General features: G+C 41.8%; 1 protein-coding gene across 1 annotated transcript in view; it reads right to left on the bottom strand.

Moving 5' to 3' along the window:
• The window catches only part of RGS22 (regulator of G protein signaling 22), a 165,325-nt gene extending 151,064 nt beyond the window's left edge, over positions 1-14,261 (bottom strand). Inside the window, exons 1-2 of the mRNA XM_089666422.1 lie at positions 14,097-14,261; positions 4,376-4,404 (exon numbers count right to left, since the gene is read on the bottom strand). Of these exons, the coding sequence (XP_089522548.1) occupies positions 4,376-4,404; positions 14,097-14,151 (84 nt within the window). The 5' untranslated portion in view covers positions 14,152-14,261. The remainder of the gene's footprint in view (positions 1-4,375; positions 4,405-14,096) is intronic.
• Positions 14,262-14,527: the final 266 nt, after the last annotated feature.

Raw genomic sequence — 14,527 nt, 5'->3', positions numbered from 1 at the left:
TCTTCTTCTTCATCTTCATCCTATTCTTCTTCTTCTTCTTCTTCCTCATCCTCATCCTCTTCTTCTTCTTCATCCTCATCCTCTTCTTCTTCTTCATCCTCATCCTCTTCTTCTTCATCATCCTCATCCTCTTCTTCTTCTTCATCCTCATCTTCTTCTTCTTCTTCATCCTCATCCTCTTCTTCTTCTTCTTCTTCTTCCTCTTCTTCTTCATCCTCATCCTCTTCTTCTTCTTCATCCTCATCCTCTTCTTCTTCTTCTTCTTCTTCCTCATCCTCCTCTTCTTCTTCATCCTCATCCTCTTCTTCTTCTTCATCCTCATCCTCTTCTTCTTCTTCTTCTTCTTCTTCATCCTCCTCTTCTTCTTCATCATCCTCATCCTCCTCTTCTTCTTCATCATCCTCATCCTCACCTTCTTCTTCTTCATCATCCTCATCCTCACCATCATCCTCTTCTTCTTCGTCCTCATCCTCTTCTTCTTCATCATCATCCTCTTCTTCTTCTTCTTCATCCTCATCCTCTTCTTCTTCTTCTTCATCCTCATCCTCTTCATCCTCATCCTCTTCTTCATCCTCATCCTCTTCTTCATCCTCATCCTCTTCTTCTTCATCCTCATCCTCTTCTTCTTCTTCTTCCTCATCCTCTTCTTCTTCTTCCTCATCCTCTTCTTCTTCATCCTCATCCTCTTCTTCATCCTCATCCTCTTCTTCTTCTTCATCCTCATCCTCTTCTTCTTCATCCTCATCCTCTTCTTCTTCTTCTTCTTCCTCATCCTCTTCTTCTTCTTCCTCATCCTCTTCTTCTTCTTCTTCATCCTCATCCTCTTCTTCTTCATCCTCATCCTCTTCTTCTTCCTCATCCTCTTCTTCTTCTTCTTCATCCTCATCCTCTTCTTCTTCATCCTCATCCTCTTCTTCTTCATCCTCATCCTCTTCTTCATCCTCATCCTCTTCTTCTTCATCATCATCCTCATCCTCTTCTTCTTCTTCCTCACCATCATCCTCTTCTTCTTCTTCATCCTCATCCTCTTCTTCTTCATCCTCATCCTCTTCTTCTTCTTCTTCATCCTCATCCTCTTCTTCTTCTTCTTCCTCATCCTCTTCTTCTTCTTCTTCATCCTCATCCTCCTCTTCTTCTTCTTCATCCTCATCCTCTTCTTCTTCTTCATCCTCATCCTCTTCTTCTTCTTCTTCCTCTTCCTCATCCTCTTCTTTTTCATCCTCTTCTTCCTCTTCTTCTTCTTCATCCTCTTCTTCATCCTCTTCCTGTTCTTCTTTTTCTTCTTTTTGTCTTCCTCTTGTAGGTCACTGCTCATGCGCAGATTTTTTATCGGCAAAAAATCGTCCGATTTGCCCACTATTGCCGCGAAAATCGGCCGATCGGCAAAATCGGCCGATTTTTTTTCCAACTTTACAGAAAAAAAAAACGGCCAAAATACCGAAAAACGGCCGACCAAATAGCCCACTAACGATCCGAAAATCGGCCGATTTTATTTTCGGCTGAAAAATCGGCCGATTTTCGACCCATCTATGGCCTGCATTAGGGCCATAGATGACAGAGACTTTAGGGCCACAGAATCGTTACTCAGGGACACAGAATTGTTACTCAGGGACACAGAATCGTTACTCAGGGACACAGAATCGTTACTTAGGGCCACAGCTATCAAAGAATCGAAAATTTAAAGTGACATACACCCTTTTTTTTTTTGGTGGCTGTCATGCACAGTTGGTGCTGCAGTTTGCCGATTGTGCAAAATAAACTGACTTTCTGCTTCACAACCACTATTGTACGTTCAAAGAGTTAAATCCATTTACACGCCGGCTGGCGGTAATATTTTTTGGGTGATTAGTGCATTCCAGTGACACAAACGTACAGTTTCCAGCCAACGGCAAGCTGCAATTGACCGATTGTGTACAATAAACTGACTTTCTGCTTCACAACCACTATTGGCCTTCAATTGAAGCTGCTTCCGCTCCGCCACTCTGCCATTGGACTCTTGATAGTCGTCTCCCCACGCTGCTGCTGGGGGGACTTTTTAACCTAGGCCTGTGTATGGCCTTCAATTGAAGCTGCTTCTGCTCCGCCACTCTGCCATTGGACTCTTGATAGTCGTCTCCCCACACTGCTGCTGGGGGGACTTTTTAACATAGGCCTCTGTATGGCCTTCAATTTAAGCTGCTTACGCTTCGCCACTCTGCCATGGGCCCCTGTACCGCCTCCTCATGCTGCTGCCAGGTCCAGAGTGTGTCATGGGTCCCTGTACGGCCTCCCATTGCTGCTGTCTCCATCGCCACACTCTGCCATGTGCCACTTTCAGGTCTCCTCACACTGCTGGTGGTTTCCATTTTGTCATAGGGTGCTGTATGGCCTCCCATTGCTGCTGCCTCCACCGCCACACTGTGGCTCCACACTCTGGTTTTGGCCCCGTGACTGCCCAAATGAGTGAAGTGTGCGGTGATTCTAAGATCGACGGCACTCATCTGCATGTCATACTGACTGACAGTATTATTTCTCTTCCCCAGCAGACTCCAAGGGCATTTAAATTAAAGGTACAGTGTTCTGCACTAATATAAAGGCTCTCTGAAGCCTAGAAACCCTTTTAATAAGTTAAATTCGCAGCAAATAAATTCGCATCGAATCGAATTTATTCCGCAAATTCGGCGAATCAGCCGAATCGAATTTTTGAATAATTCGCTCATCTCTACTTATAACCCTTGTAAGTTTTTTGCCAAGTTTCATAGCCAAAACAGAAAGTCAGGTGACATCCATCCAAAGTGAGGGAATTCCCTGTTGGTACCAGAGCTAATGTCCCCATTGAAAGATTTCCCCTCTATTCCTGTTCTTTTCCTATTCTGGTGACAACCCAAAATTGTAGATTTTCTTTCACTGATCATTGAAAAAAGGACAAATAGAGAGAAATAACATAAAAACCTGACAAGTGTTCTAAAGCCTCCCCACTCTAGCCTAATCTAAAAGAGTTTTGCATTTAGTTATATTTGAAGGGGAAGTACACTGGAACATGGTGCAAGAAAGATGTGTTCCATTTCCAGCACCACACACACGAACACTCTGCCCTTGCAAGATGTGCGCAGATGCCATTAATATGTTAATAGCACCCCAAACACATCTAGCAAATGCAGTGATTTTGCGGGCACCAAACCCCATGGTATTGTAGTACCATGAGATTTGGTGCACTATGATATGTAAAAGTAGTACTCGCCATCATATAAATAGGCCAAGAAGAAAGACCCAATATTGTAACACCATTTTATTTGCCAATGCAGACAGAAAGATAAAAAAACTGATTTTGTATGTGCACAGTCCAAATCTAAGGTATTACAGCACAAACTCTGTACAGCAAGGCACTATAACCAATGCACCATGAGTACATATGGTCCTAATGAGATATCCATCATCACCATGAATATTTGCAGAATACAAGGCATCCTGTGAATGGCCAAGGATAAACTGGGGGCAAATAAACAAAACCAGTGCTTATAAGCATAAGAGCCGCAGCTCTCATGTCCACAGCAGGCTGAAAGTATAGTGAATGCCGTACTTTCCAGAATATAATAGGGCCCCACTCACACTAGGTGATTTGGAATCACAGACAGAATCCGCACAACTCTGCCTGCAATTCCAAATTGTGCGAAACTTGCAGCAAATCATGCAAAGCGAGTTTGGGTGCAATTAATCCTTAGTGGCACCCCAAATGCAGTGCAATTCTGATGCGACTGTTATGCAACAAATCAAATCAATCACATCAAAGTGCACTTGTAAAAACACACAAAATTTGGTCCCTGAGCTTCTTTGCTGTGACAAATGAGGTGAATGGGATGTCCTATGTGTGACCCACAGAATCACATGAAAATCACCCACACAAAATCGCTAGCGGGAAAATTGAATGTTAAAAGTACTTTTGGACAACATTGGTCAGAAGATTTTGGATGGATCCACCTAAATGGATGATCAAATAAAAGTTCTGTTTGCTATCAGTAATATGACAGGCATTTGAGGGGATGTGGTTCACTGTGCACAAAGGGTGATTGATCTGCTACTCTGATTAAAGAGTGAAGCTGTGAGCCATTTCACATGGAGGAAAACATCCCACTGACTGTTTGGGATTTGGTGCACTTTTCATTACCAATTGGTGGAAGACTATGAACTTTTAAAAGTGTGGAGCGCTGCTGTGATTAATGTTATATTGATTGCTAATTATGACAATTGTTGTTTTTGAACATAAAGGAGCTAGCTCTCAAGCTTAATTGTATTCACCATTCTTACATAAGCGCTGGGTAATGTGCATTGGTTGCATGCGTTTTAGCACATTTCTGTTTTATATGAAAAAATATGTCAAATAATATGTCATACTTACAAAAACGTCTTCTGTTATATTGGGAGGCCCTGGAAAATTAATATATTAAAAGAAAATGAGTATTCTCTCATGCAGTTATAACGCGAATACAATTGTTGCATATTTCATTTGTCTACTGGAATTAAGAATAATAATATATCCATATGCTAGTAATTATACATGCCTCTGCTACATTGTATATCACACAACATGAAGAGGCAACACCTACACCTAAACAGAAATAACGTCTGTGCTATAGGAAAAAGGGCCCTCCAAAACCAATAGTCCACACCAAGGGTCAGGGGGACTCCTTAATCTTCCTAGTCTGATGATGTATAGGTGGCCACCACTAACAACCTCAACATCTCGTACTAGATGAGCCTTGCTGCTTTCTTAAATTCGAGGAAAACCAGTACTACAAAACAAGCATAGGAAGAAGGCGCATCAGCCTAGTGCATTACCATAGGACTTGAATGATTAATTACAAATAGAGGCCAAACTACTCACAAGATTACAAAATCAAGTGCATATATGAATCCAACAAGCCACCAGAAGCATGTCCATCCACCAGGGTGCAGCATACGTGTTTCAAGGGTGATACCCTCCTCCTTGAGCTCTGAGAAAGAGGGCATGGCCCTGGGATCGCATAAGCTGCACCCTGGTGGAAGGACATGCTTCCAGTGGCTTGTTGGATTCATATATGCATTTGATTTTGTAATTTTGTGAGTAGTTTGGCATCTATTTGTAATTATTTATTAAAGTCCTATGGTAATGCACTAGGCTGGTGCATGTTCCTCCTATGCTTGTTTTGCAGAACCTACACCTAACTTGCACTGTTAGGATGTTTAAACTAGCCATACAAGGTTAGATTTCTCTTTTTCAGCCATGCAGGGTAAAATAAATAGATTCCTCCATTCACTTTAAATAACAAGGAATGGAGAATCATTGCCTCATGTTGCATTCAGCAGCAGCAGAACATGTGGCTTTCTGATTACCAAAACAGTGGCTGCATCTAGTTGGATGCAATCACTATTTGGCTGTAAATTTTCCACCAATCTCCTTCACTTTTATTTAATCAATTTTTGTGGAGCTGGGTGGTGCTGACAAGACCACCCTAAGCTTGAATTTTGCCAGATTCAGCACAAATCAGCCAAAATGCGTACCGTGTATGGCCAGCTTCACAACAGGTGATCTGTCTTATAAAGCAGGCCATATGTGCAAAGATATCTTTCCTTCAGCGTACAGGCTGAATGAAAGAAAGCTAGAAGCTTCCTCTATTATTATATTGCCACCTCATCCCTTTAAAACCAAACACATATTAATTACACAGGTTCCTTTGCTGATTAACCCCTTCGCGCCTAATGGTAAAACAAATCTTAATGCCTAAGCACAATTTTTCAACGTTGACATGTGTTAGTAAAACCGTACATATCATCACAACTACTTTGTACATCCAGGTGGATTATACCTTGTTTTTTTAGGACAAATTGGGCTTTCATTTGGTAGTAAATGGTAATGGATTTCCCCTGATTTTTGTTTTTATTATCAAAGGAAACCTGGTCCAAAATAGTAAAAAAAAAGTTTTTTTTTAAATTTAGCTGTTACTATTTCTTGTTACTACCATAACCTACCACCAATGAACAACCCAAAATAAATTTTCCAGCTCTTGACGATTGCAGTAATACCATATATGTATGTTATTTATTGTTTGTACCCATGGTACAGCCCAGAAACAATAGTGCACACTTTGGGGTTTTTTTGCCTAACATTTGTTTTTCTCTGTGCCAGGAGTTAGAGAGATACAATGTATCTCTCTCCTCCATTCATAGAGAAAAAAACAAAAAAAAGGGGGGGGGCGGGCTATACAGTCACTGATCACTGTGATAGCCAATCAGAGGCTATCACAGCAATCATGTGACCCAGAATTGGGAGTTCCGGGTCCTGATTATTGACAGTGAAACCCCGGTCTTTGTGCTGGGAGTGTGCTGTGCCCGGCAGAAAGACAGGTATGCAAATATGCGGCTCCCCGGAAAAAAGCTCAGTTCTGTGAGGCCTCGTATTTGTGTGATATCGGCGCAAAGGGGTTAAGGTGCTAATTAAACTCCCTTAGTATATTTTTTTGCTACAAGATGGTGTCCTTGAGCACTACACTCTCGGTCACATTGACCGGAAGTGATGGTGTTAATGATGACTAACAGGACACTATTTAAGCAATCTTGTTGTGCTGTGGGGCCAACCCTTTGATAAAGTCAGGTGACGAAACGCGTCAGTCTCAGGCCACACTACGCTTGTTGTAACAGGCATCCACCTCACATGCCCCGCCGGAAGTGATGTATCGCTCGCGAGCAATGAGGAGGATCGGGTGAGACGCTATGTGATACACTGCTACCTTCTGTGGATATTGTGGATGTTGGGAATACTTGTATTTTTCCTATGTGAGTTCATTACTTTCTATTTAATGAATGGTTTTTAGCGAAAGTATGCTATGAGCTCTCTTTTATGTCTTTTTTTTGTGATGGAGTAAATATTTTGGAGGATGTCCAACCATCTAATTAGCCTCTAATTGCTGACGGGCTAAGTGATTGAGGATCCTTATAACTACTGACACTCACCATAAGCGCGATTGTCTATCAAATGTAAATGGGCCACGATATCTGGTGAGTGCCACTGAATTGGGGGAGGTTTTTCCTCTGAAGCACGTGGTGACATTTGAGTGAAGTTTCATGCACTTATTCAATTAATTTCATTCGCTCACGTGGTGACTTTAGTGGATCAGAAGGACTTCTTAATTCAATCACATTTTACCAATTTCCTTTTGGTGGACTTATTTTGAAGTATCTTATACATTTTATCAATTGGAATTGTATTTAAACTAATTGATTTTTATCTATTTGCTATAGCACAATATTTAATTGTATATTTTTGTCACTGTGTTATATCTGTTTTTTTTTGCTGCTCTCACTGGTCATTTCAAAGATTTATGGGGTGATTATTGACGTGTTCACTATCTAAGGCAGCAGCATTACACGTTTCATTTATTTATTTACTAATATGAATTATTTACTATGCACTCATTAAGTTGTTAGGCCATTTAAATTTTTTTTTTTTTTTTGGTGTGTGGATTTAAGCGGTGAATATACTTTTGATATATTTATTTCTTCACTTAGTACCTTATCTGCATTAAATTAGCCTCAGAACCTGTGAAATTAATATGTGTTCAGTTTTAAAGGGGTGAGGTGGCAACCCTATCTTCCGTTCGTGTTAAAGATTGCGTATGGTTGATTCTCCCATGCTCCTGCCAGAGACAGCAAACCCAAACAGTTACTGCAGCTGATTGGCTGCAATTGCTGGTCGTCCAGAAATTTTCTTATTTGGCTTCTTGGCTCTTCAAAATACTATGTATGTATGGCCAGCTTCAAGTATAACCAAAGGATTTTTTTTTTTTTTTCAGTTTTGGACAGAGTGTAAAGAGATTTTATTGTTGTCTATGCCATTTTTAGAGGGATTCACTCTCTTTATTTGTTGAGTTTGCCATTAGGTACAAACTGAAAGACAATCCCAAATTTTTGGTTATCACCAGAACAAGAATAGAGGAGAAAACTTCCAATGGGGAAACTATTTCTGGTGGCAACCAGGGATTTCATTTTATTTCCTGTTTTTACTATGGGACAGGAAGTTAAAAGAAATCTCCCCATTAAGATACAGATGGTAATAAAAAAAATCTGACAAGGCTATGACCCTCCCTTACACTATCCAAAATGAAAAAAAGTGCCTTTAGTTGTACTTTAACCTCCCTGGCGGTATTCCCGAGTGTAGCTCGGGGTAAGGTTTCAGTACCACAAGCGGTAACCCCGAGCTACACTCGGGAATACCATGCGGCGCTGCTCCACGATCCCTGTATCACTTACCTTGTCCTGCGCTCCCACGATGTCCCTCCTACAGTGTCCCCGACAATGTAATCCGGCGGATGCCGGCATCTGTCATCTGGGTTCCGTCCCCTGTGAGCGTCGGGACGTACGGGGGACGGAACGGCGGGAAATTCAAAAATGACAAAAAGTGACATTCACTAAAATCAGTAAAATCACATAGTAAAACATTACTGTATCAAACCATTTCACATACATTTTGTCCCGAGTGCTTTGTCCTGTGATCTGCCTGCATTTTTACTGTTCTTATTGCCTGGAAACTGAGAAATGTCCATGGCGTCCAAAAAGCGTTCCTTTAGGTCAAAAGCAGTTTTAGACCAGCTAGAGAACAGCGATAGTAAATCAGAACCACTTGCAGAATTGAGTGATAATGATTTGTGGGGAAATTCGTCATCAAACAATGAAAACGATTTTGCGACTTTGCTCAGCGATGTGCGAACTTGGCGCTCTATTTCAAATTTAAGTGTTTTTGGTTTGATTATATTATTAAATTAAATTTATTATTATATTATTATTTTTATGATTATTTATTAAATTATAATTTATGATTTAGTGTTTCAAATTTTATCATACCCGGGATGTTTACTAGACTCTTGTTCAGACAGATTTCAGTGAGTTATTCCTAAAAATTACAGCCCTACAATAAAAAAAAACATATTTCCATGCAAAAAAATGGTACCGCTTTCAGCACCAAAAATCTGAAATAATCATACCGCCAGGGAGGTTAAGGGTGAATTCACACTTGTGAACGCACTCGCAGTCTGATTACTGCTTGTATCCATGGCTAATCACTTGCTTGTAATAGCTGCATTAGAGTGGGCACTATTAGCTGCGGGAGCTATCAGCCTCCCACTGCTTTCAATGGGGCTGCCTTTCACAGCTAATCACAGAAAGCTCCGCTGGGTTTCTTGCATGTAATCAGACTGCGGGTACATTTGCTACATGCCAAGGCTCAGCTGGTAATGGCATCTGAAAAGGCCCATGCTTCTAAGTAAAGAATCTGGAAACCCATGAGGATTCCTATGCCAAGGAAGGCTCTAATTTTTAACTGACTGCGCGTAAGCTGGTTGAAACCTGATTAAATTAGTTAGTTATCGGCCCAAGTTGGGAAGTAGCTAAATCTCTGCTACTGATGCTCAGGCTTTTTGGGTTTCAGCTGGTCCACCTGTGATATAAACTTGGGGAAGGCTGAGGCCAGAGGGCTCAGAGCTCAGAGTTCCCATGCATCCTTGTGTACTGCTGTTGTTCCTATATCTGGAGGAGAACTGCTAGTACCGAGGATCTCAGGATGCCACAAGCTATGGACTATGCCACCAACTATGGTCTCTCACCTGTAAAGGTATGCTTGGGCAATCTATCACTTATTCAAAGGGGTGCATAATGGGGCTGGCGTATTAAAAGAACCTGGGTCTGTAAATCACAAGAGGGCTATAAAGTACCCTATAGTGCCAAGTCAGTAAACTAAGGAGGAACAAGGCTGTTACTAAGAGTAACTAAGTTTACATCAAATGTCACAGGCAACCAGTTGAGGTGTGGTGCCTTAGTTAGGTGGGGTGTCCTCTGGTAGCGAGGGGGCTCCTTTTGGGCTACCTCCCTAGTGGTCCATCTCCCATGGTAACCGAAAGCAGACCAGCATTACGGAGGCCCTCACCCTGACTGAATGGTATGAAAGAGGAAGAGTTGACTTAGGACACCCATGGGGCCCGCGCTATGGGTTTCAGTCTGTTATTGGAAGGAAGGTAACATGGTAACCGAAAGTAGACCAGCATTACAGAGGCCCTCACCCTGACTGAATGGTACGAAAGTGGAAGAGTTGACTTAGGACACCCATGAGACCCACGCTATGGGTTTCAGTCTGTTATTGGGAGGAAGGTCCGCTGTTCTTAATGCAACACATGTAAATCACTGAAAGTGGAACAATGGGACAACTCTGGGAAGAGGAACTCAGCTTCATTTTACTTGCAGTGTCTGCTCATCTCTAAGTCTGGAGACTGCCTTAATGTTGAAGTCTGCATGACCACAGTTCCCGCCTGACAAGCACACCTTTGGGCAAAAATACCTCTAGTGCATGGGTGCTTTAGTCCCCACCCACAACTTGGCATAGTCGGATCCTTTTACAAAACTCAGGACGTCAAGTTCCTAATTTGCGCTCCCACCTTCATGCACATCTAAAGACATAATAAAGCCAAATATTTCTAGTCTCTGCCAGTTGTCATTTACAGATGGTATAGAAATGAAAAGAATTACCCCCTCTAAAATAATCAGATTGTGTACCGTTGCAGCCTGAAATGAAGACAAACACAGTTTTTGTTTTATCCAGCTGTATTTACTCAGTGCAACTTATAACATCCAAGTGAAAGATATAACACCAACATGTCAGAAAAAAATTCAAAAACAGAATTACTGAGTTGAAAAAAGGATTACCCCCCTCCTACAAATGACTTGTAAATTTAATCAGGTGTAGCTAATCAATTTCTCAATGACACATAAAGCCTTTTGACTTTGAACTGTGATCAGCTGTGTTCATTTTGATTAGTTCAGCATGAAAAAAAAGCTTTCCTGGAGCATTTCAGTCCCTGGTCAAAGGCTTTATCAATGCCTAGAAGCACAGTGAAGTCTATTATTAACTGGAAGGTATTTGGTACAACACAGACCCTCCCTGGATCAAGACGTTGCTCCAAACTGCCAGGAGGAAACTGGTCAGAGAGGCTACCAAGAAGCCTACAGCAACTCTGAAGCAGTTGCAGGAATTTATGACAAAGAGTGATGACAACAATATCACATGTTCTCCACGAATGTGGCTTGTATGGGCGGGTTGCAAGAAAAAGTCACTCCTCAAGAAAGGCCACATGCATTCACAACTGATCTTTGTCAAAATGCACCCTGAAGATTCTGAGGCCACATGGAAAAAGGTGTTATGGTGAGACTAAAATGTAATTATTTGGCCTCAACACTAAACGATATGTCTAGTGGAAATCCAATACAGCTCACCTTCCAAATAACACCATTCCTACAGTAAAGCATGGAGGTGGGAATATCCTGTTATGGGGGTGTTTACCTGCAGCAGGGACTGGAGCACTTGTCAGGATAGAAGGAAACATTTTGAACGCATAACTACTAGAACAACTATGTGTGGTTGTTCCAATTCTGTGTCTCAGAGAAAAAAACCAAATAACCAGCATTTTCAGGATGTCAGCAATGGCAACCCCTGCATTCTCTCAGAATAGGTTTACTTTAACTGCCCCCGCCCGCCATATAAGGTAATGACGGGCGCAAGGCGGTTCTCTCATTCTGGGAGGACGTCATATGACGTCCTCCCACTCTAACCACGCATGCGTGACTCTGGGAGCGCGCAGCACGGCGATCAGCGGTGCGCTGTGCCCCTAGGACACAACGGATCTCCAATCAACGGAAAGAGACGAAGATGTCGGCTTGGTCATGTGATCAGCTGTGTCCAATCACAGCTGATCGCATGTAAATAGGGAAATGCCGGTTATCAGCATTTCTCTCCTCACAAGCTGTCACGCTTACAGCTCGAGAGGAGAGGACAGCCGGTAATCTGCATTCCTTGAAGGGGACATGGGCACTGATCATCAGGGCACTGATGATTAGTGTGCCCTGATGATCTGTGTAGCCCCAGAAGTGCCACCTGTCAGTGCTCATCAATGCCACCTGTCAGTGCCCATCAGTGCCTCATCAATGCCACATATCAGTGCCTACCAGTGCACATCAATGCCACATATCAGTGCCCATCTGAACTGCCTTTCAGTGTCACCTATCAGTGCCAGTCAGTGCCACCTATCAATGCCAATCAGTGGTGCCAATCAGTGCCACCTGTCAGTTCCGCCTATCAGTGCCGCCTAACATTGCCAGTCAGTGCCACCTAACATTGCCAGTCAGTGCCACCTAACAGTTCCAGTCAGTGCCACCTAACAGTGCCAGTCAGTGCCGCCTATCAGTGCCACCTATCAGTGCCATATATGAGTGCTGCCTTTCAGTGCCCATCAGTGATGCCTGTCAATGCCCATCAGTAGCACCTACTAGTGCCTCCTCATCAGTGCCCATCACTGCAGCCTCATTAGCGCACATCAGTGAAGGAGAAAAATCACTTATTTACAAAATTTTTATAACAAAAACTAAGAAAAAACGTGTTTTTTTTTCAAAATTTTCAGTTGTTTTTTGTTTAGCAAAAAATAAAAAACCCAGAGGTGATTAAATACCACCAAAAGAAAGCTCTATCTGTCTCAAAACAATTATAAAAATTTCATATGGGTACAGTGTTGCATGACCGAGCAATTGTCATTCAAAGTGTGACAGCGCTGAAAGCTAAAAACTGGCCTGGGCAGGAAGGGGGTATAAATGCCCTGTAGGCTAGTGGTTAAAGTGTATATTAGATTGTAAGTTCTCAGGAACAGGAACCTCCTAACCATTGTGTCCATTTTTATCAGAACAAATGCTTTTTATTTGTAAATGTGTTTAGGAGTTAATTAATTTAATTTTCCAGAATAATAATTTATTCTGGTCATTGAAATTAACGCTGAAACGCTAACTGCATCTAGTGTTAATGTGTGCTTAGATGCGTTTACACTCTTCAAGGGTTTTTTCTGCCAAAACACCACTGCTCCTGGATATAATGGCCGTGTTTTTTTTTCTGCCTCTAAATGCCTATGCCTCTAAAAGCCTATATGTGTGCATGGACACATAGGCTAACATGCAGAGGGGTTTAAGGGCAGAAAAAAAATTGCTAGATGACCTTAAGAAAAAACATGCAGTATGCATGAGGACATACATCGGTCTCCTTTTACATTGTATAGAGCTGTGCAAACTGTTGTTGCTATATAAATACTGCACAATAATTTCTATAATAATAATCTTTAAGCTAAACTTTTTTCCCCATTGGGGATATTCACTTCTCGATTATTACTGACTATCATTGTCACATAGAAAGAATGTGAGGGAGTAGTTAAACATTTTAGAGTTGTCCCCAGGACAAGAGGGGAGGAGAAATCTTCCAATAGGAACACTTGTCTAAGAGGGGAATTCCCCTAATTTTGGGAGACTTCCTCCCATTTCCTGCTGCATCTCTAGGGCAGGAAGTGAAGGGGAATTTCTTCAGTGGTGCAGAGACAGCAAAACATTTACTTATGGAGTTTTAACACTTCCTTACTTTATCCAAAACCCAAAAAAACGTTTAGGCTAGACATGCACTTTAATTTTCTTATACCAATCATTACACTTTTCACTATAATAATATACAGGGTGTCCCTGAAGTCTGGACACATATGAAATATCAATATATGTATATATATCTATATTATATCACTATATAAGCTTGGGGTATGCTAAAAGAGAAGGTGTGCTCAATGAAAATCACAGATATGAATCACCTGAAGGAACTCATCATGAACAAATGTGCTCGATTTGGCGGAAATGTGGAGTTACTGCATCGGGTTCATGCAAATCCTGTAAAGAGCATGGAACTTTGCATCACAAATGGTGGAAATCACATTGAAGATGTTATTGATTAATACTCCAATTAAATAAAATGTTGCTGAAAAATGTATTTCAAATATGCATTTTACCTATGTGTCCAGACTTTAGGGACACCCTGTATATTAAATTTATATTATCACTCAATTTTGTGAGTCCATTATAAAATAGATTCTTGTAGCTTAGATTCTTAGCGGTTCTTCAGTTGTTGTGGGACTACAAGTCCTTGCATGCCCTGCCAGCATCTGGATGGGACTTGAAGTTGGCAATCATAAGTCGTAGAAGACGGGCATTTGATGTGCCGTGGTAATGAGTGCGTTTCCTACCTGTTGCCAGCCTCTTGTGTCCCATGATGAGTGACGGAGAGCTCAGTCCCTTCATGCAGCGATTGGCGGGTCATGCAGCATAGTGAGGGTGCTTGTCTTGATCACTATGAAACAGAGACTGTTGCTGGATTGCTGTGCCGTCTTGCTGGGTGTGTGTGTGTGACTTGATGTTGCTATGGAGTCGCCCAGAATTGTCATGAATGGTGAGAGCTCTTCTCCACCCACAACTTTCCTGGAAGCACAGCTAATGTCCCAGCAGGGTGCAGGCTCTGTCTCTGGTGGATTGCTGAATACAGAGGAGGGAGCAGGCTGCAAATATGTACTAGTTAGTGCTCAGGTCTGCTAGTACTCTGATTCTGGAATCCATAATAAGTCTTGTAGCTAGTGTCTAGAAATATGTCTTGCGGTTACTGACAAATGGCAGAACTTGG

Source organism: Staurois parvus, unplaced genomic scaffold, assembly GCF_062004578.1.
Source record: "Staurois parvus isolate SC_StPar_1 unplaced genomic scaffold, SC_StPar_1.0 ptg000052l, whole genome shotgun sequence".
Classification (NCBI taxonomy): Eukaryota; Metazoa; Chordata; class Amphibia; order Anura; family Ranidae; genus Staurois; species Staurois parvus.
Note: the sequence above shows the minus strand (reverse complement) of the source record. Positions and strands in the feature narration are given on the sequence as shown.